The sequence below is a fragment of the Epinephelus moara genome, chromosome 9, assembly GCF_006386435.1.
Source record: "Epinephelus moara isolate mb chromosome 9, YSFRI_EMoa_1.0, whole genome shotgun sequence".
Taxonomy (NCBI): Eukaryota; Metazoa; Chordata; class Actinopteri; order Perciformes; family Serranidae; genus Epinephelus; species Epinephelus moara.
The window spans coordinates 17,948,673-17,972,327 of NC_065514.1; the positions used below are offsets into that span (position 1 = coordinate 17,948,673).

General features: G+C 41.9%; 1 protein-coding gene across 1 annotated transcript in view; it reads right to left on the reverse strand.

The window, feature by feature from the left end:
• The window catches only part of sardh (sarcosine dehydrogenase), a 72,934-nt gene that overhangs the window by 10,736 nt on the left and 38,543 nt on the right, over positions 1 to 23,655 (reverse strand). Inside the window, exons 13-20 of the mRNA XM_050052847.1 lie at positions 16,783 to 16,866; positions 16,414 to 16,527; positions 15,735 to 15,873; positions 11,536 to 11,649; positions 9,415 to 9,562; positions 6,274 to 6,367; positions 745 to 907; positions 394 to 562 (exon numbers count right to left, since the gene is read on the reverse strand). Of these exons, the coding sequence (XP_049908804.1) occupies positions 394 to 562; positions 745 to 907; positions 6,274 to 6,367; positions 9,415 to 9,562; positions 11,536 to 11,649; positions 15,735 to 15,873; positions 16,414 to 16,527; positions 16,783 to 16,866 (1,025 nt within the window). The remainder of the gene's footprint in view (positions 1 to 393; positions 563 to 744; positions 908 to 6,273; positions 6,368 to 9,414; positions 9,563 to 11,535; positions 11,650 to 15,734; positions 15,874 to 16,413; positions 16,528 to 16,782; positions 16,867 to 23,655) is intronic.

The window sequence follows — 23,655 nt, forward strand, 5'->3', positions numbered from 1 at the left end:
TCTGTGTGCTGTAAAATTTTTCATCTGATTTTGCAGGGGGTCGGACCCAGGGACAGGCATTATGAATAACTATAATTCTATATATGGTCTTGTTTGCTAATGTAGATCACACAGAAGCATTGATATGAAATTTAGACTGTTTCATAACTGGTTTAGCTGCTTTAAGTATTCTGTTCTCTGAGTAAGACCATTCTCTTAATTATTTTAGGTTATGGTTAGGAATTTTTTTGTGTAAGAAGTGTAGGTGGCTCCACTCCAGGAAGCTCTATTTAAAAAAAAAAAAAAAAAAGTGTCTTCTAAAATCACCTCAATGTCTACTACAATTTTCTGTTGTTGTGAGCACATTTTCATTCATTTCTTTCTGCCTAGCATATAATCTCAGGCTTTACTGACTCGTCAATGGTGAAGCAGACGATGCGCCTCTTCAGCCCCTCCTCCTTCTGCCTCTCCAGCCTATCACGGCCCTGGAACGGGATCGAGCTCTTCAGTTTGCAGGTGAAGCCTAGCCCCGACTCCAAGGGGGTGTCATCTGGGCGAAGGTCAGCGTGCCAGTGTCTGTACCCTGATAAACATAGACAGACATTAGCTTTGAGAAGCTGTTTTCTGTTTATTTTGATTAACAGGTAGTTCAAAGTAGTTTTTGTGGTAACTTATGTATTGGCTAAATTTCAGTACATCTATACCTGAGCTGGCATTGCACGCTGGGATTAGTTATCGACATTATGACCTTTTACTAAAAGTTACCTTTCTCTATGCTGAGTGAGTCAATGGCTCTGTATCCTGAGTTGATGATGCCGTGCTTTTTCCCAGCAGCCATGACAGCATGGTAGACTGGAAGGCAAGCGTCTTTGGGAATGTGCAACTCCCAGCCGAGCTCTCCGACAAACGACAGACGCATCGCTCGCACCTGGATGAGAGAGAGGGGGAGGCTTAGAGAGATGGAGAGAGGCATGTAGAGGACTAAGCTGCTGTGCCTCTGCTTGCATTCTGTCACACACACAAGCACAAACACACACACACTTCACCTTTAAGGGCCACATCTACTTGTCTTGCATTTTAATACAAACAGCAGCTTCTGTGTGCTGCTGCTGAAGAGAGGAAACTAAAAGGCAAGGGAACAACAGAAAAGAATAAGAATAGAGGAGATGCAAGGATAAGATAAGGCACACAAAGAGGGAAACAGGGCAACTGTAATTTCCTTTGAGAAGTGAACGTCCAAAGTGCTCTAAGTCCTTAAAGAGATTGATGGGGGTTAAGGGGTGGGAATGACGGCGGAGCGGCAGAGAAAACAGAATAGAGAAACAGTGCAGGAAAGAAGGTAGAGACGAGGCCTGAGAGGCAGAAAGAGGTGAAGGTGTACGGAAGGTATTTGTCAACCTGGTTGTTATTCTCATAATTTTGTCCATTATGAATATTGGGCATGATAACATTTTTTGGAAAATGCAGCGAGAACAGTGTTGAATGGAGCACAGCTTTCCAAAAAAACTCAATTTCATAGATATCATCTTTAAAATTGTGTCTTTGTAAACACAGAAATCCCCAGAGCTGCTGTAGTGACCTGCTCTGCTGCTGTGGAACAATCGCCCACAACTAGAATCTGTCTTTCATTCAGTGGCAATCAGTGAAAACTGCACTGTGTGTATCTTGTCATTTCGTTTTGCAATTTGGAAACAGACAAAAACTACCTGCATTTTTCTCCTATGCACACATCCTGACGAAAAATAAAGCTACAGCCTCAAAGGCTTGAATCAAAGGCGTCACTCCAATGTAAAGAAACCGGTGTGCACATCAATATGGCAGACACGTCAGGCAGCAGAGTGACAAGAAGTGGGTCCACGACGCTATGCAGTTTGCAGCAGCTACAGGGACTACTTATGTTTTTAATTAGAACAAATATAAGAAGGACTTCACTGCAGGGAAGGTGGTCTTTCATTAAATTGGTCCATGTATGCAGTGGAAAGATGCAAATACTTTAGATACAGAAAACAGAGGAAAGAGGCTGTGGCATTTGCTTTTGCTCAATAGGTAGAAAACCTACAACTACCAGGATGCACTGCGCTATACCGGATCAATAAATGCTCCTGACGACGAGTGACATAATGCAAGTTGCCCCTCTGAAATCAATATGTTGGTTAGTATGGTATTACAGTTTAACAGTAAGCTAAAATATGTATCTGTAGACTCCCTCCATCTCCTCTGACCGTGGCTGTTTCACGGCACTCTCCCATTCATGGTGCTCCCTATACTGACTGACCCGATGAGTGATTGCCTATGTGAGTCCACTTTTATTGTCTTGTTTGCCCTTGGGAACGAGGACGCTCATAATTTTCTTTGAATCTAGTTTTACTGTTGTGTGTCGCAGTGGCACGCTGCCAGGTTTGTATGCCACGTCACCATTTCTTAATTTCCTGCATTTGTTTGTGAGGCAGGACACTCACTATGTGTTATGATTTGTTACTATTCGTGTTGCTAAGTGTAGAAAAACATTAGCAGTCATCAGAAATTGATCTGCTTTGTTCTTTGTCCAGTGAATTAATATTCACAAATATTAATTAAAGCAATTGTTGCCTATTAATGGATTTTTAGCACCTTGTTTCCAGCCTTTAAATATTGCATTGTGGCCATTGTTTAATGTCAGTGTCATTCATTTGTGCCATTAAGGCTACATTCATGGTGAACGCCTTTTACTTTAATCCTATATGTCAGTCAAATCAGTCATTGATCATCAATACCTGTTACACCTGTTATCTGTGGACAACGACATCAATCATTTGCCTGTGCTGTTACCTCCTGCCTATAGTCATTTTCAATACACATTTTGAACTTTAAAGCCTGGACTGGCCTGTGTTTGTCTGAAAGTGAAGCCAGTGAGTGGGATTCAAGTTACCTAATCAAAGCAAATTGTTTTCAGTTTCTAAAAACATATTAGGTGAGAAATAGGTAATACAGTGACAGAATCTTGGTTTATATTCAGATTCAGATTTTACTATACAGGAAACAGTATGGTGCCCACTTTGTGTTCACAAACTTGCGTATTACAGCCAAACAGTACACTATATGTTTCTGAAAACATTTTGGACAGGAAGTAGGCAATACATTAACAGTATCTTGGTTTATAGTTGATCAGTTCGGCCTATTTTAACTGTTTAATCTGAGTTTAAGAGAGCCAGACAGAGGGGGGCGCCTCTTTCTCTCGATCTGCTTCTATACTCTTTTTGTCTGTGCTGGCGACAGGCATACAAACGTAAGGGAAGTACCATCTGTAGTTTTTAGCAACAGTCTTGTGGCCAGTGAAAACCCACTGAATGACACAAATGAGCAGGACGATGTGGGCACTGGAAAGATGGAGGGAAGTTTATTTCCACATACTACCCACATTTTATGATACAGAGCTGGTTGAATTTTCTAGTATCTGTCAGGCCTTTATAGTCACATAATAGATATACTATGAGAATAACACCCATGTTGACGAATACAAGAAATGGTTAAGATGCAAAATTATATACGTGAAGGAAGAGGGAAAGCTAAAGGGAAAAAAAAAGAGAAGGAAAAGAAGTGAGTGGGAAATTGTGGAAGGGAGCGAAAAAAGAGGAGAGAAAACTCTCTCCAACAGTTTCCCCAGTGGATGCTGTGACAGCCAGGCCATCTGGCCGGCCAGGGATCACCCTGGGCCCCATATGTACGCCACGAAACTCTCGGGAGGACAGTACATGTAGGCCCACGCTCGTTCACAACACACACTCCTCCAAATACCACAAGCGACAAACTTAAACACACAGGAACACATGCATGCCTCATGCACGCTGTCACTCAAACTTTTACCAGCCAAACATCAAACACAGACACACGGAGAGCAGACACAAGTACAAAAATGCATATAAACATGAATCCTTGTGACCGAACACGCATGCCAGGACACTCGCTTCGACTGGCGAGGTGGGAAGAGAGAGAGAGCGAGCGAGTCTAATGAGCTATGAGGGGAGCAGAGGGCAGAGAGAGAGCTCTGTTCTCGCAGCAGTGCAGCCATTAAAATGTCACCCAGACGAGGCCAGCAACCAGCTGGAACACAGCACAAGCAACGCGCACACACACATGCACAAACACTTCTGCAGAGCTGTGAGAAGATGCTGACTGCAATCACCGGAGCGTTGCATAATTCATGCAAGAGCAACTAAGACAGAGCGAGAGCGTGTGGACATATGTGTCGCCGCATGAGCCGGTACAACATGCTCTTTTTGAGCCAAGGCCAGGAACAGTGTGGAGGTCAAACCGAGAGGCCGAGGCTCCATTACCTCATATTGTTTAAAAAATGAATAAAAAATACCGCGAAAATACATGATTTCCCCCAGCGCTGGTAAACAACAGCATGTTGAGTTTGTTTTGAGATGTTAGATCTCAGGGACAGAAGGAGAAAGCAATAGAAGTTGGACAGAGGTAAAGAAAAACAAATAGGTGCGGACAGACTTGATATTGAAGTCACAAGGACGCCTTGTTGAGACATTCCATCTGTCACACTCACACACACACACACACACACACACACACACACGGAGTCTACAATTTCTGTTGACTAAACCTTTGAAACAATAAACCAGTGTCACTCAACAGTGTCATTTTCATAGAAGTATTATTTAATTTACTCATTTTTTATTTAACTAGCACTGACAAGCTTATTTTTGAAGCTGACAAATGTACCACATCCAATTACTGTAGAAATGAGTTGAGGCACTGGGTGTGTGGGTGTGTGTGTGCAGTAGTCGGTGTTACTGATGTTACACGGTGTTTGGGCATACAGGGATCATATAACCTTGCTTTTTTATCAATACTTAGTCGGACATCGGATGCCACAGCAGCAGCGGCAGAGTCGCAGCCATGGATGTAAAGAGAACTAGACACAGCATTGAAGCTGGCCCCCGTTCAATTCTGTGAAAGTTGCTCAGTGGCGCATGAAGTCAAAAAAGCTTGATTTCTGCGGCATGAAATTACCTTCAACTTCCACACTGCGGGCCTCATAAAGCAAGCATACTAGGGACTTACAGCAGTCGAGCCCAGCAGAGCAGCTAACTTGAATGGGGATAAACATGATTTAATAGTGCCTTCTTTCCAGACTTTAGAAATGTTTTTGGACTGAATGGATAAAACTCTGATACTGAAACAAGTCATTTTGCAGGGGTTGTGACTTTCAAAAAATGTATCAACTAATTTACAGATGTCAGTAGGAAAAAGTGGGGCCAGATGGCATCATGGACCGAAACTAGGGGTGAGCAATATGGCCCTAAAATAATATCACAATATTTACTTTTACACTTTTGTACAATAGTACTTTTGCAATAACAATATTCTTGACAATATGACAAATTAGTTACAAAAAATATATATACACATGGGGCCCCTGAATGAGTTCCCTCTGCAGGGAAGGTAACTCGTAAGTCACTAAAAGAGTTCACGAAGTCGGGGGCTGTTCATAAAACATTCAGGATGCCACAGTTCATTCCACGCTACTGAAGCTGCTCGTCTGTTTGGAACCACTTTCAGCCGTGCTTGTTGTTGCCATGGGTAACAGTATGACGTCAATATGTCAACAAGTCTTAATATCGTGAGTATCCCATTATAAATATTCATATTAAAAATTATATCGGTATTATTGTGAATAAGACAAACAAGATATGGCCCACCTAAATTCCACATTTGGCCACTATGTCCTGAGAGCTTGGTCGCAGCATAGAGTAGCAGGAGTCAGATTTCATTTAGGAGAGGAGGAGAAAAAACCATCAAGACAATGGCAGAGGATGTGGTGTGAAAGCGAACGACAAAAGTGCCCATCTGGCAATTATTTCAGATTTAGATTTAGATTAGATTAGAGAATATTTTAGATTCATTTCAGAGGTGTGCGGCCTGCCTCCTGCAGCTCTCTGTGGATGCTCCTTCTTGTTCCATTATTCTCTGCAGTATTTCAAATTGATCCGCTGTCAACAAAAATGACTGATGTCTTGTTTTGTGGAGGCCTTTTTTGTTGAAAACTAGCAGTAGTGCTAATCTGACTGACAAACACATTTACTGTGACAGTTTAATAAGAAAAGTCAATTTGTGTTTCGCCAATTAAATACTTTTAATGTGAAGCTGCAGCCGTTGTAAATGTTCAGTTTAAATTAGCAGTGACTCAACACAGCACTCGACAGGTACTGGGTATTAATGATGAATATCTTTTCTTGGAAAATGTCTGGCGTAATTGGTAACACTAGTGCCTGTGTGTGTGTGTGTGTGTGTTCTTACCTGATGCCCGGCTGCATTAACAACTTTGTGGGAAGAGAAGGGGAAAGCTTCGTTGCTCAGGTCTGTGTCCAACACCTCCTGAAGCACCTCTCGACTGCACATGAGAGAAAACACAATGTTCAATGGTCAGTGCATTTTACTGTACATTTGCACCTGTGCAGCTGGTGTCATTAAAGATACTTAATCAATACGTTTGTTGATGCTTAAATGATCCTATTTATTTATCTAAATATGTCAAGAAAACATTACTATAAAAACACAGGAGTGTGTTGCCGAAGAAATGTACCACCTCTTCTTCTCCCACAAACACACACACACACTAAGAATCAATATTACATAAAGATGAGTCAACAGAAAAAAGGACTAAGTTTAGCTTACTTTGCTACTTGTGTGTTTGTGAGTGGGCAGGTAGAGGCCTTTTCTGGGAGATATTTTTGCAACAGTGTGGCAAGAAGCCAGGGTTGATGATATTTGGGAAAGGGGGTTCAGGTTACGTTTGTGTGTGCTCTTCATGTTTGTGCATCTGTGTGGGTGTTCCTTTTTTCTCTAGAAAGCAATCGATGTGGTCATAGTTGGATGCAGGAATGTGTGTATGCGACTGTGGCTATAAGTGAATAGAAAATTTCTTTGCGTATACTGTATGCATGAATGTGTTTGTGTGATGCACAGGCTGGTATTTTCTCCAGGCTGTCCTCCCTTTGGCAACGCTTTGTTCACTGAACTCTCAAGACCAAGAGCAAGGCCAATTAGCTATATATAATCAGTGAATGACTCCGTGTGTGTGTGTGTGTGTTTGTGTGTGTGTGTGTGTGTGGTGAGGGAGTCTTGCAACCACCAATTTGTTTCTCTGTCTTACCACTTAACTGTGGCTCTCAGCTGTGAATCAGAGGATGCATGCATACACACACAAACACACAGAGCTCTCTCGCAGGATATCACGTAATTTCATATATTATAAATAAGGTTTGTAATTACAAAGCAGACGATCAAGCGCCAGTTTCACCCTTCGGAGCGCGCTGCCAAGCTGCGTGAGCGAAAAAGCTGCACATCTAGAGACTCCCTCCTCTCCGGGGAGTTGGAATCAGACATCTCCGCAGCTTCGTAAACGCTGTAATTTTCCGTCTCCTCAAACTTTAAAGAGATCAATTTGCTTCGTAAGAAAACAAACATCGGAGGGTCTATATTCTGCGATTTCTCATATGTGCCGAAAACAATAAGGAGGAGTACAGCTGTGCAGAGAGAGAGGAGATACAGATGCTAATCTTGTTTATATTACTGACATGCACGCATGGAAACATCGACTGATGCAAATACAAACACTCACAAGCTGAGTGCGCTTGGGATGCTCAAGAAAACTTAATGAGCTCCATAATCAACATCCTTTAATGCATATGTGTGTGCGTGTGTGTGTGTATCTATAATGAAACACACACACACACACACACACACATATGTATTTGGCTACTGCTGCTAGTGACGCACTGATTTCTGGTTTGACGTAAGCAATCAAAGCGTGAGTGGTAGAAAATTTGAAAAGGCGAAGAGGACACAGAATAGGCGAGCAAAGACAGGGGAGGAAGAGGAGGATTGAGGAAGATCTACAGACACATGAGGACTGAGAGAAAAGAAACTTGGGAGAACAGAAGATGAGAAAAAGCCTCAAGGAGAAGAAATAGACACAGCCCACACAGAGAACAGAGTGGCCTAACCCTGCTGCTGGTGAGAGGGAAGAACAAAGACGCGGGGCGGTGGGGTGGGGTGGGGTGGGGAGGAGAGGAGGTGAGAGGGGATAGAAAAGATAGATGAGGAGTTCAGGGAATGAGATCAGGGAGAGGTAAAAAGGTGGCACCGCTCGCTCTGTGAGTGAAGAACAAAAGGAGAACGGCAGGAGGCAAGAAGAACACAACAAGAATGGACTACATCTCATGTCTGAATGTGCAGTACAATTTGCACCTGTGCACACATTTTCTCATCCTGAGATGAAGAAATCCATGGATGGTGGTTCTAACAGATGTGGGTTACACTGGAGTACTTGGACATGTTCGGTTAAGGTTTCAGTCACTGTAATTTTCTGTCTGCTATGAAGTTTTAGTCGTCCTGACAACATGTAAACTTAATCTTTTTGTTAATAGTTACCACAAAATCGACTGAAATCTGAGCCCAAACAATCACTGCAGCACCAATCTGCCGCAACAGCTTTGGCGTCTGGTCTATTTTCTATATCATTTTAGCAGTAGCAGAGTATCCCTGCTAAATGAGCAGGCACACATACACACCAGGGGTCTCATTTATGAAACAATAAGTAGGATCCATACTAAAAATGTACATACAGACAAGAGCAAAAAATGGTGTGCGCCAAAAAATATTCGACAATTTCTACCATCAGGCTTCCATCTCACCATCTGTGTCGCCAATTTTCCGTCTCCAAAATGTTCGTAAGCATGGGTCAAAGTGTCTCCCATCAAATCTGTTTTTATGGTTCACAATTGTTGCGTGGGAAGTGGCGTACGCCTCTTTCAGGCCTTGTTTTGTGTATATGCAATGTTTATAAATGAGATCCCAGGACACACACAGACACAAAAGCTGGAAAGCTGTACTGGAACATATATTATATGAGTCCAGACATAACAGCTCATGCCCATGGACCTCTAACCCAAGGTGTAAACTGTTGTTGAGACACAGAGCACAACAGTTCTGAGTAATCTTTATCATTATCACTCACACAGGTGAAAAATAGATTTTAATTTACTTTGCAGGGTTCAGAGCATCACGAGACAGCCAATGGCGACTTTAAAGTGCAGCATTACTCTCTAACCTCCCCGCTTCCGTCTCTTGTGTTCAATCAACCTCCGTCCGTGCACTCTCTCACCTCTCATGCCTATGGCCAAGTCCTGAAAATAGGCACTTAACCTGCTCTCCTCTTATCGATCCAACAGCTTGTCTTTTCAGTTTCCCCACCTCTTGTGTCCAGGTTGTGAATCATAACCCATCTTTAGACCAATCAGTCACCTTTCTCTTTTTTCCCTCTCCTCTCCACTGCTTCTTGCCCTTGCTCCCTCCTTTTGTCCTTTTCCTCACCTGGATTTATAAATCATGGCATTGTCTCTGTTCATTCATAGCCCTCCCCTTTTCTTTTCCCACCTCTTGGGTCCCTGGATGCTGATCATCCCCATGTCCTCAGAGTGGTCTGTCAGCTGGCAGTGGAAGCCTTGGTCCTGAAGAACTGTTCTAATGTGGTTCCAGTTGTGTTCTGCTACGCCGCCTCCAATGGCCAGGTAGTATGCATCACCTGGAGCAAAGGCGGGACCGGAAAGAAATAAACAATGATTAAGGGGAGTATGGTAAATGGTAAATGGACCTGCGTTTGTATAGCGCCTTTGTAGTCATCTAACCGTTCAAAGCGCTTTTTACACTACGAGTCACATTAACCTATTCACACACACATTCATACGCTGGTGGCCAAGGCTGCCATACATGGTGCCAGCTGCTACTCAGTTTTTAACACACTCACACACAGATGGAACAGCCATCGGGAGCAGTTTGGGGTTCAGTATCTTGCTCAAGGATACTTCGGGGATCCAACCCCTGATCTTTAGATTGGTGGACAACCCGCTCTACCTCTGAGCCACAGCTGGCACTCGGCTTGTGGTGTTCAAAGCGTCAAAAAATAGATTTGAAAAGCTCAACAGCAATGTCTCAGGGGCCATAGTTCTCTGCCGCAAACCAGTAGTTTGTCCCCTTCAGGTTGGGAGAGAGTTACTGCCTGAAGCAAGGGAGTTCAAGTATCTCAGGGTCTTGTTCACGAGTGAGGGTAAAATGGGGAGTGAGACGGATCGGTGGCTTGGTGCGACTTCTGCAGTGATGCGGGCGCTGTGCTGGACCCTCATGGTGAAGAGGGAGCTGAGCCAGAAGGCAAAGCTTTTGATTTACTGGTCCATCTACGTCCAAGCACTCACCTATGGTCATGAGCTCTGGGTAGTGACCAAAAGAATGAGACCACGGATACAAGTGGCCGAAATGAGTTACCTCCGTGGGGTGGCTGGGCTCAGACAAGGTAAGGAGCTCGGACATCTGGAGGGAGCTCAGAGTAGAGCTGCTGCTTCTTCGCGTCGAAAGAGGTCAATTGAGGTGGTTCGGGCATCTGATCAGGATGCCTCCTGGGCGCCTCCTGCTAGAGGTGTTTTGGGCACGTCCCACTGGTAGGAGGCCCTGGGGTAGACCCAAAACACTCTGAAGGGATTATATACCTCATCTGGCCTAGGAACACCTTGGGGTCCCCCAGGAGGAGCTGGAACGTGTTGCTGAGGGAAGGGACATGGGTGCTTTGCTTGGCCTGCTGCCCCCACGACCCAGCACCGGATCAGCAGATGAAAATGGATGGATGGATAGAAATCACCTTTCTGGTTATTCAAGATAATCTAAAGGGTTTGTTGTGAACAGTTTCATGTAGGAACTATTTCACTGTGCAGAAGAAAGTGTGCATTAATTTACATTATTCTTTATTAATCGGGTCTTCTTTGGCCAAGCTGTAACGTTAGCTAGCTCAGTGGTGCCAGGTGAGCTAGCAGTAAATGCACATCTCCTTCTGCTTAATGATATGGCTGTTGGGAGTAGTTCAGTCGAAAGAAAAAAGTTCCTACATGAAACTGCTCACAACAAAGTCTGTGGATTATCTTGAGTAACCGGGTCAGGATTTCTGTTTTTACAAACATATTTTTTGGTGCCTTGAGCACCACAAGCTCAGTGCCATCTAGTTCCATTATACCAGAGCGAAGGCAGACATCTCTACGGCCGATATCTCCAACACTCTGCAACTCACACCAAAACAATCTAGAATGGTAAACAGCACTACAAGTAGGAGGGAGGAGAGGGAAAATATGTATTTTTGGGTTGGGGGTGAACTGTCCCTTTAAGCAGAACGACAAATAAGACACAGCACATAAATTGATTGCCATGTCAACACACAACAAAAGAGAGATTTACGGGCAGAAGAATATAATGATAGAAACAGCAGATATACAGTATTGATAGATACTGAGAGACAGAACAATAAATAGAACAAAGCAAAAGAACAATGAATCCAAAAGAAGACACAACAGAATGACAGATTTATCCAGAAACAGATAAAACACAACAGTTAAAGTGACAAAACACAACAGTGATGGAATAAGAGAGAGAAGCGTGGAATAAAAGCGAGGGCAATGGATATAACAGCGCGGCAGATAAATATAGAAAACAACACAAACACACTCGGTTTCTCACCATTGGACTGTGGTGCCAGGGGCAGGTTGGCAGCACCAGGCTCCAGTCTGCTCACTGTCAGGTCAGCCTCTGCCCCTCCTCTCTTATTCAGCATGCAGGTATACACAGTGGAGCCTGAAACACACACACAAACAATTAATTCCCGTGGCAGACTTTGTAGGCCAATTTAACGTGTGCAGTCTCTTGGAACCATGCCGACGGAAATCTCAAAATAAAAAATGAACCCGAATTCGAGGTCAGTCTTCTGTTAGTAACCACGTCTTTGTGGGTAATCCAGTTGTAAGCTTTTGTGTGTCTGTGCGAGTGCTTTCCTGCCCCTTTGTGTGTGAATAAGAATAGATTGATTTTATAATCAACTCAAGTGTACTTATAGTTCTTTCACAACTTGCTAATAATTACATATGTGTGCCTCAAGGGACACACATGCCCTGACGACATGGACTTTTTGTTAAATAGTTACCAAGGAAACAACTGAAATGTGAACCTCGTCAAAGCTGAGAACATCTCTCGCCACACATATTCATAATAGGAACATCATCAAAAATAATTTCCTAATGACTGAAGTCTGTATCTAATTAAAAGAGACAAAATCTCCCTGTCATCCGTTGTGCCAAAGGAGCTGGTGGCTGCAGCGACATGCTAATCGCGGCTGTCCCTCAGTCACCTCTCATTTGAATGAATGATTGATGTCACCATTTCGTTCTGTCACTGGTATTAAAGGAAAGGGTGTGTAAATGTGTTGGTGAGGCATAAGTCAGGCCTGCGGAGACATTAAATATTCTTGGAGAAAGTGTGACCACTGTAATTGCTGTAAGTGAGTACTGGGGGCAAGAGGGAGGAAGAGAGTGACGGACGAAGAGACTGAGTTAGCAAGGTTGGATGATGATGTGTCCTCTAAGAGCTCGAAAACATTTTGGGAAACTATCTTGGTAGATGGGGTGAGAGCTGGTTGTCATCATGAGTGCAGGATCATAAAGTGAAAATAGATGTTAGCACAAGAAGTCAAACAGCAGCTGTGCCAGCTTAAAGGATTATTCCAGCAATTTTATGTTGCACTTTAATTACAGTAGCTTCTTCATCCATCTAACAACAGAGACTAAAGCTGTGTTACAATTCCCAATTGAGACAAAGCTAAGAACTGTCAAAGTTGATACAGCAGAGGGCGGGATATCCTAACCTCTTTAGCATTCCCTAGCAGTCCTATGTAGGGACTGGGTCACATCCAAACACTACAACCTTTATGCATATCTTTTATATGTGTTTGATTCCCCCTTAGCTCTATATAGTATGTACAAATGGCTGTATATAAAGAATATTTGTGACATTCCAATTTTTCTATTTATACAAACAGTTATAAACGTTTGACTTTCTTATATGCTTTTTAATGACTCTTTGCGCCCTCGTGTCTTGTAAACCGATGGCAGCCACCTTATTATCCAACAGGGGCTCTATGTGAAATTCAGAGTGTGTGAGTTTTCTGGACACAGTTCTTAACATGGAGGTGGTTGTGCCAGCAGCTAGCAGCTAACAATGCTCACTCCATTTGCAAGGCTGAACAACAGCAACAGTGCCAACAGAGCTAACTGTGTTAACCAGGAGAGAACCGAAGGGTGGGCGACACCGTCCTGATATCCATTGTAACCACTGAATGAGCCAGGGCATTGCAGGCAATGCAGTTGCGCTGGGGCCCATGGGGTGGGGGGGGGGCTGTAGAGAGAGAGTGGTAGGAGGGCCTGCTCTCTCTGGAGCAGAGAAGAGGCCCTTAAGAGTGATTCAACTTGCCACCTCAAAAATACGCCAGTGGTAAAGAGCACACACATTAAAATACAAATGCTGTTGTCTGCTATTTCCATCTTCGAGAAGGCAAACCCATCTACTTCTATGTCTTTTTTTTCTTTTGTGAAATAGTAGAAACCTATAACAAAATATATATGTTCATTTTACATAAACTATATGAATTATATATATCTATATATATATATATATATATATATATATATATATATATACATACACACACATCTATATATATATATATATATATATATATATATACATATATTAAAAAAATCCATGTAATAAATAATTTCTGTAATTGATCATGTGACTGTACTATAAAATATACGGTAGTTGTTTCGACAAAATCTGTCACCAGGGCCCATCATAATAGTGTGTATTGGGGTCCATTGTAACTATTGTACGCTACTGGTATGAGCGCAGCACAAAGCAGCAGCAATGAGTTAGCCAGTGGGATACACACGTACTGACATGGATGCACGTCTGGACCAGTTTACTGCAAAAACCACAGGAAAATTAAACACACACAGAGTGTGATGTCCACAGCCCCACATGGTAATGTTGTCCCAATTCACATTCTGCAAACTCATTAGTTTGTTACCAACACAGGTTAATTTAATCTACAGTCAACTATACCTAAACAATTAACATCACAACAGTTGGTTTGGGCTCTCTTTATTAATCTCTTTATTTGCTTTTAACCTTATATTGTCTAATTGATGTGCACGCATTCTAACATTGTCAGGTTGTGTCTTTGTCTTTGAGATACTGTGGTTGTGTAAGGAGACCCCTTCCTGGTGGAGCAAAAGGTGTGACTGAGGGCTGAAGACTCTTAAATCGTGGAGCCAACTCAATGGTACATGTTTAAATTAGTCTTTGCTAGTTTTATTATATTCTTTGCAACTTATTCATTGTAAGTTTGTGTAAGATTCCTTTGATGTATCCTTGCAGGTCTGTTCATATTTATGTGTTTTCATTTTCCTTGTAAAAAGGATGTCTTGACACAGTACATATGAATGTGATTAGATGATAATAATATCACTGGTCATTTTACTATATATACATATCCATCATTTCATTGAAACGTTGCTGATAAAATTAAAGGAGCTCTTCTTCCAGTGTACAGGTACTCTTTAAATCTTGCCTTGCAACAGCTCTTACATTTCCCATGATGCAACAAATAGTATATTTCATTAGACCCTCCCTGCCTTGTTAATGTCCACACACCTCAAATTTAGTAACAACAGACATTATACAACTGTTTTTACAAGCTGAGATGCTTTCAGTGTTCCTCTTCAGATGGTAGTATCACATCAAAATCAGACACTTTCCAGCCCAACACAAACGCTCCTTTCACACATGAACATTTCCCACTTTGGGTTATGTGTTAATGGAAGCATGGATTAATAATTCATGGAAATCTATACCACCAATTTCCCACCACAGCACATCTGTGTTGTGAATTAAAGCAGTAACATCGCAGGGACAAGCACTAAAAGTGTTTCTTCTGACCAAAGGTGCTTTCACGTGACGCGAACGAACCACACAAGACTCTGCTGATGACGTGTTTATGGTTTAGCAACTTGTTGAATATTAAATACATTACAAAAAAATTGGTGACACACGAACACAGCTCTTTGTCTGAAGAGATGTCTTCTGCTGTGTTACACTAACATCCAGCCTAGCCCCAGCTTCTTCTTCTTCTTCTGCTGTTTTATGACAGTTGTCATCCATAAGTGTTGCATTACCGCCATCTGCTGGACTACCCCTTGCCCCATCTATTCCAGTTTTGCCATGGCATGTGTGAAAAGGCTTAAGATGAAAATGTTCCTGATTGAAGTGCATGTGTGAATAGTAAAAATCACTAGCAATGCCGTAGAGGTTATCCCAGTGACTTACTGGGAATCATGTGTGAAAGAGGCTCAAGAGGCTTAAACTTAAAAGATGTATCTGTCTCTGCATTCTTTCAAAAGTTGATGCCAGTTTCTGAAGGCGTACCGCTGTCAACCCAGAGGCAATCTATCCTGTTCAGCAGTGAGAGCAGACTGTGAATGAAGTGGGAAGTGTGAGGACAGTGGAGGAAAAAAGCATATCCAGAGCATTTGGGGCTCTGCCCATTTTCACATCTGTATTCACCTGTCACCACAGAAAGCAGGCACAGCTGTCAGCTTGCCGATTTTGAAAAGTTCCAACTAAAAAACCCCTCTGTGAGACTATGTACTGGCACTGGCACTGAACACCAGTGATATTTGGATCTTGTGGAACAGTGGACTGTTTTGCTCTCGTGCTGGAATCTTGTTTAGTCTCCTTAACTGCCCTCTTCATTCTGTCAATCTTCTCTCCCATCTGTCTGTGCATTTGTGTGTGTGTATATGTGCGTGTTCTTGCTGCAACACACTGACCTGGCTTCTTGTTGACATCAGCAGTGAACAGCCAATCAGCCGCCTTCTTGGCATCTGGTCCGGTGAGATAGAACTTTCCAAAGTAGGACATGTCAAACACTGCCACACCGTGTCTACATGAGAGGCACTCACTCTTTATCTGCATATAAATAAAAAACACACACACACACACACACACACACACACACACACACACACACACACACACACACACACACACACACACATCCAATTAGCATAAAGCTTGACATTAAATAAAAGAGTCCTCCTCTCTTTGCCAAACATGACATTTCTGAGATGAGTGTTCATATTTGGAGCCAGGTCCTTGAAGGCAACATTCATCACAACTGTGAAATTAAAGGGAAAACCCATTGAGAGGTTTTGACGTCAAGGTTGGTAATTCTCCCCTTGTGATCTGTCCTCTGAGCTGCTGTGCTTGTTGGATACGCACTTTATGCACCATAAACATCACTAACTGTTCTCTCATCACTGTCAGATGTCCATGATCGTCATTTCCCATGAGGACACATGTTCCCTGTCCTCACGGGAGCCTTCAGAGAGCGCTCACACTCATCTGGCGACCCTGAGCTTTTTTGGCCCATGTAATTTATTAACATTGTTCTACTGAAAAACACGCATTCACACACACTCAAATACACATTCATGCTTGGTGTCTTACCACGTCATGATGCGGAGGGAAGTCAAAGGTGTACTCCTTTCCCAGCAATTCATTGTACTTGTAGTTCACATTCCTCTTAATGTCATATGCCCCGTAGTAATCATAGTCTTTAAGCTGTGCAATGATACAGACAAATAAATCGTCAGAGGTTAATTAATCATCACTGTTTCCACATGCGGAGAAGGACAAAGCATTTGCCCAGTCACTGTCAGCGTCAGTGTTGCCCATTAGAGGCAGTCAGTCTGCAAGCCAGCAAGCAAGTGATAACATTTGCATCTTAATTGTTTATGTCTTTCCAAGTGCCTGCTGTCAATATGTGGTTAAAATCATTAGCATGCATGTGCTTGGTATACATGTGGAGTGTCTCACAGGTGCAGGCCCATCTTTGTTGAACCAGCCAGGTCTCTCCCAGCCATGTCTCTCCTGGAATACGCAGCCCTGCTCCGTCAGCACCTGAGACAAACAGAGAGGGGTATAATCAGGACAGAAATACACTCAGCTGAGACTGTTTACTATTTAGTGTTTACTTTGGAAAGTCAGAAGCCAAATCTGGAGGTATTGGATTTTTTTAAAGCATATGTTCACAAAATTGTATAGTATTAATAAATGTAGTCAATTTATTCTCACAGTCTGCAACTTCACACTTCATATTGACAGAACTGAACACATCACTTGCCAGAGAAACCACAGCTGCTGAGTCTTGTTCAAGGGCATTTTGACTGCTGTATTTAAGCAGTACTAAATTAGTGTTGCCAACTTGGTGACTTTCTCACTAGATCATCTGACTTTTTCTTAGCGACTTGTTTCCGAAAAATTGACTCATGACAAATTAAGCGACTTATTGAGACCATCAAGGAAAAACAAGAAATATGTTATATGGTAACTCATTGCCATGCACACTGCTCAGAGTCATCACAGTCAATGGCTCTTCCACCATCAGCACAGCATCTCTCCCCCTCTCTCCTCTTGCACTGTGCAGTAGGTGTGGGACAGGCAAGGGAGGAGGAGAGGTGGGAGTTCAGTTGTAGTGAGCTTCTATAGGTACATTGATGCTCTCACTCTCTGGATTAAAAACGCAAGAAAGTACTGCATGCCATTCAACTATTATGTTGAGGATTTTTCAAATGAATCTAATTCAGCAATGCTTCATTTTTTCTACATGTAAATGAATATGCAAGATGTCATCAATATGCCAATAAATGTATAGCATCATCTGGCAACTTTTTGGAGCTGGCGCTAGTGACTTGGTAAGAATGGCACTAACTGGTTTTTGGGGCCCCTTGGGTGCAGCAGAACACGCTCTAACAGCAAAATTGAAATCTTATCATTTTATAAAGTTGTTATGGAGAACTTGCAAACAAACAGTTGCCTATTTACACATCAAACAGAAACAGAGCATCATGTTTTATTTGGAGTCATGATTCTGGCCACCTGGTCTCCTTTTAGCTCTGTTTTGGTCTCCACCACTTTCTGGCTTTTTGGAGGCTAAATGCTATGTTCGACAGACAGAAATGTTGATCCAAAACAATGAGCTGAAAGATACAAAAATGCTCTGTAGGGCTCTGAGAGGAACTCTAGAGCAGTGGTTCCCAACTGGTCCAACCACAGCGTCCAAATTTCTCCTTATCAACTACATACATGCCTTTGGCCATGTCGTCGAGCTAGTTTGCTGTCTCTGTCATGTATCTGTCTGTTAGTCACTCACTCTAAAGCAAGAAACAGCACTTCAAAATAGAAGCTCTGTGTTGGAAATGTACTGTACTTATAAATACAATGTGGCAGTTCCATCACTACAAGCAAATCCCTTTCACATTATACACCATTATTTGACCCACTGTTACTATAAAAACAGTGATGACGATGTTGATGATGAAGTGCAGACCCAGTGTAACGTGATGGACCACAAATTAACTCTCCTGCGTATTAAAAATCTATTTCACAAGCTAGGAATTGGTGACAAGTGATAGAAAACCCTCTTTCTGGCACAAACTGTTGCAAATATAGTTCACTTATTAAGTCTTGATTTCTTGACCGGTGCTAAATTGAGATATTTCAGCACTCGCCATCGTCCTTGTTAAAATTGACAGTCGCCCACAGTTAGTAGGTATGTTCTGCTATGCTCTCCTCCTAGCAGGCAACTAGCTGTCTCTTGCCAAAACTTCCCACACCGAGCTATATTTACCATCCGTGCTACCGAGGTGGAGAAAACGTGTGAGCAGCAGTGTCAGAGATGGCCTGTTTGTGCTCGGAAATAATCTCATATTGCCTCCTAAAAGTAGACAGTCGCATTATTTGCACATGGACAGCTTCCTTGGCGGATCAAACTCCTTAAGTACCTCTCAGCCATCATACAGAGCGTCGTGATTAAAAGCAGGAGCCAGTATCGTGAACAACAGCACATTTAAAAATAATAATTAGACTTCTGTGTGTTCTCTTTTTTTTCCCACTCTGCCACCCCTACATTTATCTGAGGCTCTCCGACAGCAGGAAGGCTAGTTGCTAGGTGATGGCCCTCAATGAGTGATTAGCAGGGGTCTAATGGGCTCGCAGCCGAGGGTTGGACCAGCCCAGTCTCACAGGGACTGTGCTCGTCTCCTCCGAGCTACAGTCTTTCTACCTAGGAGCGGTTATTTGTGTCTCTTCACTGCTCTACACTGTAGCCAGCCAGCATCAAATCTGGTGCTATAATCATTATGAACATAACGTGATAATACCTGATCCTGCACTTGTTATGCAAATTAAGGTCTTTAGCGCTGGCTGGAGGAAGCTGTAATAGGAAGGAATTAAGTCTTAATGGTACAGTGTTGTACGACAGGACACTAGATCTGCCACAGCTGCATGATGACACAGTCTACTGAGCCTCTGAGGTGTCAATCAGCTTATACGTTGAGATAAATTATTTCATTTTGATCTGTAATGACGATGACTCAGTGGAAGTCAAGAGCTATTTGAATATTTAAGGCTCGAGTCCCAAATTACACGCAGTCTATTAATATTTGTGTGGAGGAGGTTTCGCACTATGTGTGGTGTGTGGAAAGAATGTTTTGATGCACATCATACGTCACTGGTGTGTTGCTCTTAGGACAAGTGGAGCTCTCTTTATGACCTGGGAGGTTTAAATAGAGCGTGACAGTGTTATTTTCATGGTGCTTCAAGTAAGGCTCATAGTTTTCTGTGTTTGACTGCGATTCATTCAAAAGATACCTGGATTTTTTAAAGACGGATTTTAAAGGAATACTTCACCCCCCCAAATGACCATTTGTATATCAGTTACTCACCCCGTGTTACTTTGAATTTGTTAGGAAATCTTTGTTTTTGGATTCTTCGTTCACCAGTGGCATGTGAGAAAAACAGAGAAAACTTTTGATGAATTAAAGACATATGGGTCCGTGGTTAACAACAGCAAAACCACTATCAAAACACCTGTTTGCAGTATAATTTAAGGCTTATTTATCCAGTCGTATGCTCAGTACTTCCTAAACAGACAGCTCCTCCCAATGGGGAACTGAACTAAAAGTGAATCTTATCTATGCTCTCTTCAAAGCAAGACTGAATTGACAAAAACAGTCATATTACCTCACTTTACAAACTCATTAAACTGTGACTTTAATGTTTTAAATTGTTAGTTTCCCGTGTACAGTGTGTACAGTGAGGTACAATTACTGTTTTAGTCAAGTCTGGCTTTGAAGAGAGCATAGATAAGTTTCACTTTAATTTCAGTTCCCAGTTGGAAAGGGTTGTAACATTTGGGAAGTACTGAGCATACAACTGGATAAATGGGACTTGGATTATCCTGCATGAGTTGTGTGACAGTTTGCAAAGAGATGTTTTAACATAGTTTTGCTTTTACAAAACATGGATCCCCTTCAATTCATCAAGAAATGTCTCCATTTTTGGATTCTTCATTCACAGGAGGCATGTGATACAGAAATGGCCATTGGGGGGTTGCAGTGCTCCTTTAACACTCATTTTCCATGGGCTGTCAGTTATGCACATTAAGTCCCGTCAAATATTGAAGGTAAAGTGAAGAATGAAAATTACATTTTAAATGACATTTCTGCATAACAAATTGTTTTGTATTGAAAAATGAGATTTTTGCATGTATTTGTTGAGTTTTTGTGATCAAAGTAATAAATCAGCCATATACCCAAACAACAAGCACATTTTCCTTCATTATTTAAGCATTCATTAGGAGGAAACGAGCTACAAACTGAAGAGCATTTTTTAAAAAAAAGTTACCATCCCTTTCTGTCTTTGCTCATTCTGTACAACATCTTAAAAAAAGCCCTAAGGGAAATCTGGTTAATTATGCATGAAAGGTGTCAGGGAAGCTAAATAAAACAAGCTGTAAGAAAGCAGTGGGCATGATCTACAAAATACATTGACAACATTGCTAATGCAATTTATGTGACAGTAATCTGTTCTGAAAGAATGCCCGCATGCATGAGCGGGGGTTGAAATTGCTACAGTTAAAAGGTAAATGAAGTCTGGAACAGGAAAGCAAGGCTAAGTGGGTCATTAATGCATAAAATATGTTGGCGAGGCCCATTAAGAGTTTGTGTCGGGCTAAGGAGAGAAAGGAAGCTGAAAGACATCCGAGACCAGGCTACCGAAGCTAAGTGTATCATTTATAGTCATGTTGGCAGGGATCGCATTAATAAATGTAGCTGCTGGGGATAAGTTACACTGCTAACTGCAGCCTGCCGGAGCCTGAATCAGCTATTTGTCTCAAGATTTTAGCAAACAAGACATGAGGAGGGACAGAGGGATAAACATACTGAAAGCACTGAGAGCACTGAGATAGACGCGGTCAGAGTTTGACAGATGATATCTGTACAAACACTTGTATCACCAGGACTTCAAGACTACAGTAGCTTGGCAAAATATTTAACAAGAGACATGAAAGCACACACACAGTTTGTTCTACATTCCTATTCAACAACTCAACTCAATTCAACAACTCTCTGACATTCATGCTGACACAGATATCAAAGCCTGCACAAACAGGGGTTTCACATCTTCACTATTGCATTGTTTTTAAAGATTTTTAATGTCTGAATGACTATAATTCAAAAGCGAGGGTGGAAATCATATCATATCTCTTTCAAGAAAGACAAAGCTAACGCACTGAAGCAGAAAATGGTGGATGGTCTTAGAACACGGACCTGAAGCTGCTCAAATAGCAACTCGAATTCAGCCAGCCCAGTGCAAACTTCCCGCGGAATCAGCAAACCTTCTGTTCTTTGCTGCTGCTCTCCCTGCCTTAGGCTTTCCTTGTAGGCACATGGAAGGGCAGGGAGGTTTACTCTCACTGCCTCAGGCTTTCCTGATTTGCACGTGGAAGGGCAGAGAGGTGTGCTCTCACTGCCTTAGGCTTTCCTGATTTGCATATGGAAGGGCGGAGAGGTGAGCTCTCTCTGCCTTAGGCTTTCCTGATTTGCACGCTGAAGGGCAGAGAGGTGTGCTCTCTCTGCCTTTGGCTTTTTCACATAGGCTTGTGGAAGAGGCTTTCTGCATAGGCCCAAGGAAAGGCAGAGAGGCCCCAGAACAGGACCATACCGCCTTTGACTACAGTGTCCCTGACTGAAGTGTACTTCAAAGATATAGATATTTTTATTCATAAAAAATATCTGTATCTCTAAGTAAGTGAAGTGTATTTCACATAGCACCTTTCACAGAGTAAGGTCACAAAGTGCTTAAGTGGAGTCAAAATGTTAAATAATAATATCATAAAAACAGTTTATTAGTTGCCACTTTTCTATGCAGTATATGATGCTGCTGAATGTTTTTGGAAATATGTCTCATGGTACACGCTGTCTAGAAGTGCATGATTGGCAAAAAAATCGTAATTTTGAATACATATTAAATTGGCACCAAAGTATCGTGATTGTATTGAATCACTAAATAAGTGTATCATCCAAGCAAAAAAGGTTTACAGAAGTCAATTGAGGAAAAGAAAACAGTGGCTCTTTTTTCTCAGACAAAACACAGATCGGAACGAGAACAAAGAGAGTGGCAACCACAGGAAGAGAGAGCGGGAGAAACAGACATTAAGTATGAATAGTAGGATGAATAGAAGAGGAAATTGTGTTGGGGAGGATGTCAAAAGACAGAATACAAGATGAGAGACATATGAGTGAAGGCAGTGGGTAGATGCATGGATAAAAAAAAAAAAACTGAAAAAAGAACAAAATGAATGGCTGAAGGAGAAAAAAAAAAACAAGAAAAAGAGTGAGTCATACAACCTCTACAAATATAGGAAGTGATCAAAGACGACTGGTCGGGTTATGTGGCAGCAGAAATGCTCCTGTGACTTAACAAGGTGAACTGGTTCATCTATGTTAGGAAACCTCATCGATATGGGTCCAGATAGCTTTCCCCTCAGCTATGTTCAAGCCAAAAGGTGTCTGTCTGTCGAAATCCTGAGAGAGACACAACACTGCCTACACTTTTTCACAGAAAGTTAAAACCCTGCTTACCTAACTGAAAGCGCCTGAATAGAGCCAAGGCTGTGCTTAATGTGTATCAGATCGAGGAAAAATATCTTTGAATGTGGTTTTGTTACATTCGAGGGAGAAGTGCTGGAATATGAAATCATTTTTGCTTTTATTTCACTAATCATACTTTACTTATTCAATAAAGACAATCACACTGTGCACTGTGTCTAAGTGTGTATTCAGGATGGGAAAAAAATAACAACCTTCAACATGACACAGGGGCAGACAAAATAACAAGAAAAGGTATTGTGTGAAAAAAGGTATTGTGTCTATTTGTCTTATTATGTTATAAAATGAATGGATTTTTGCATTTTTTTCCAACAAAAAACTATTAAAAAAACACTAAAAGAAGATGTTTCTAATTTATTTTATTTCATTTTTTGTAAGTTGTGTTTAATTATTTTTATTTTTGTTATCATCATTATTATATCCTTCTTTCTTTTTTATTTGACATGACAAATCAAAAATGTGGGCACAGATATATACTCACAGGCCACTTTATTAAGGAAACACCTTGCTAGTACCAAGTTAGACCCCTTTTTGCCTTCAGAACTGCCTTAATTCTTGGTGGCATAGATTAAACAAGGTGCTGGAAACATTCCTCAGAGATGTTGGTCCATATTGACATGATAGCATCACACAGCTGCTGCAGATTTGTCAGCTACACATCCATGATGCGAATCTCCCGTTCCACCTCATCCCAAAGGTGCTCTATTGGATTGAGATCTGGTGACTGTGGAGGCCA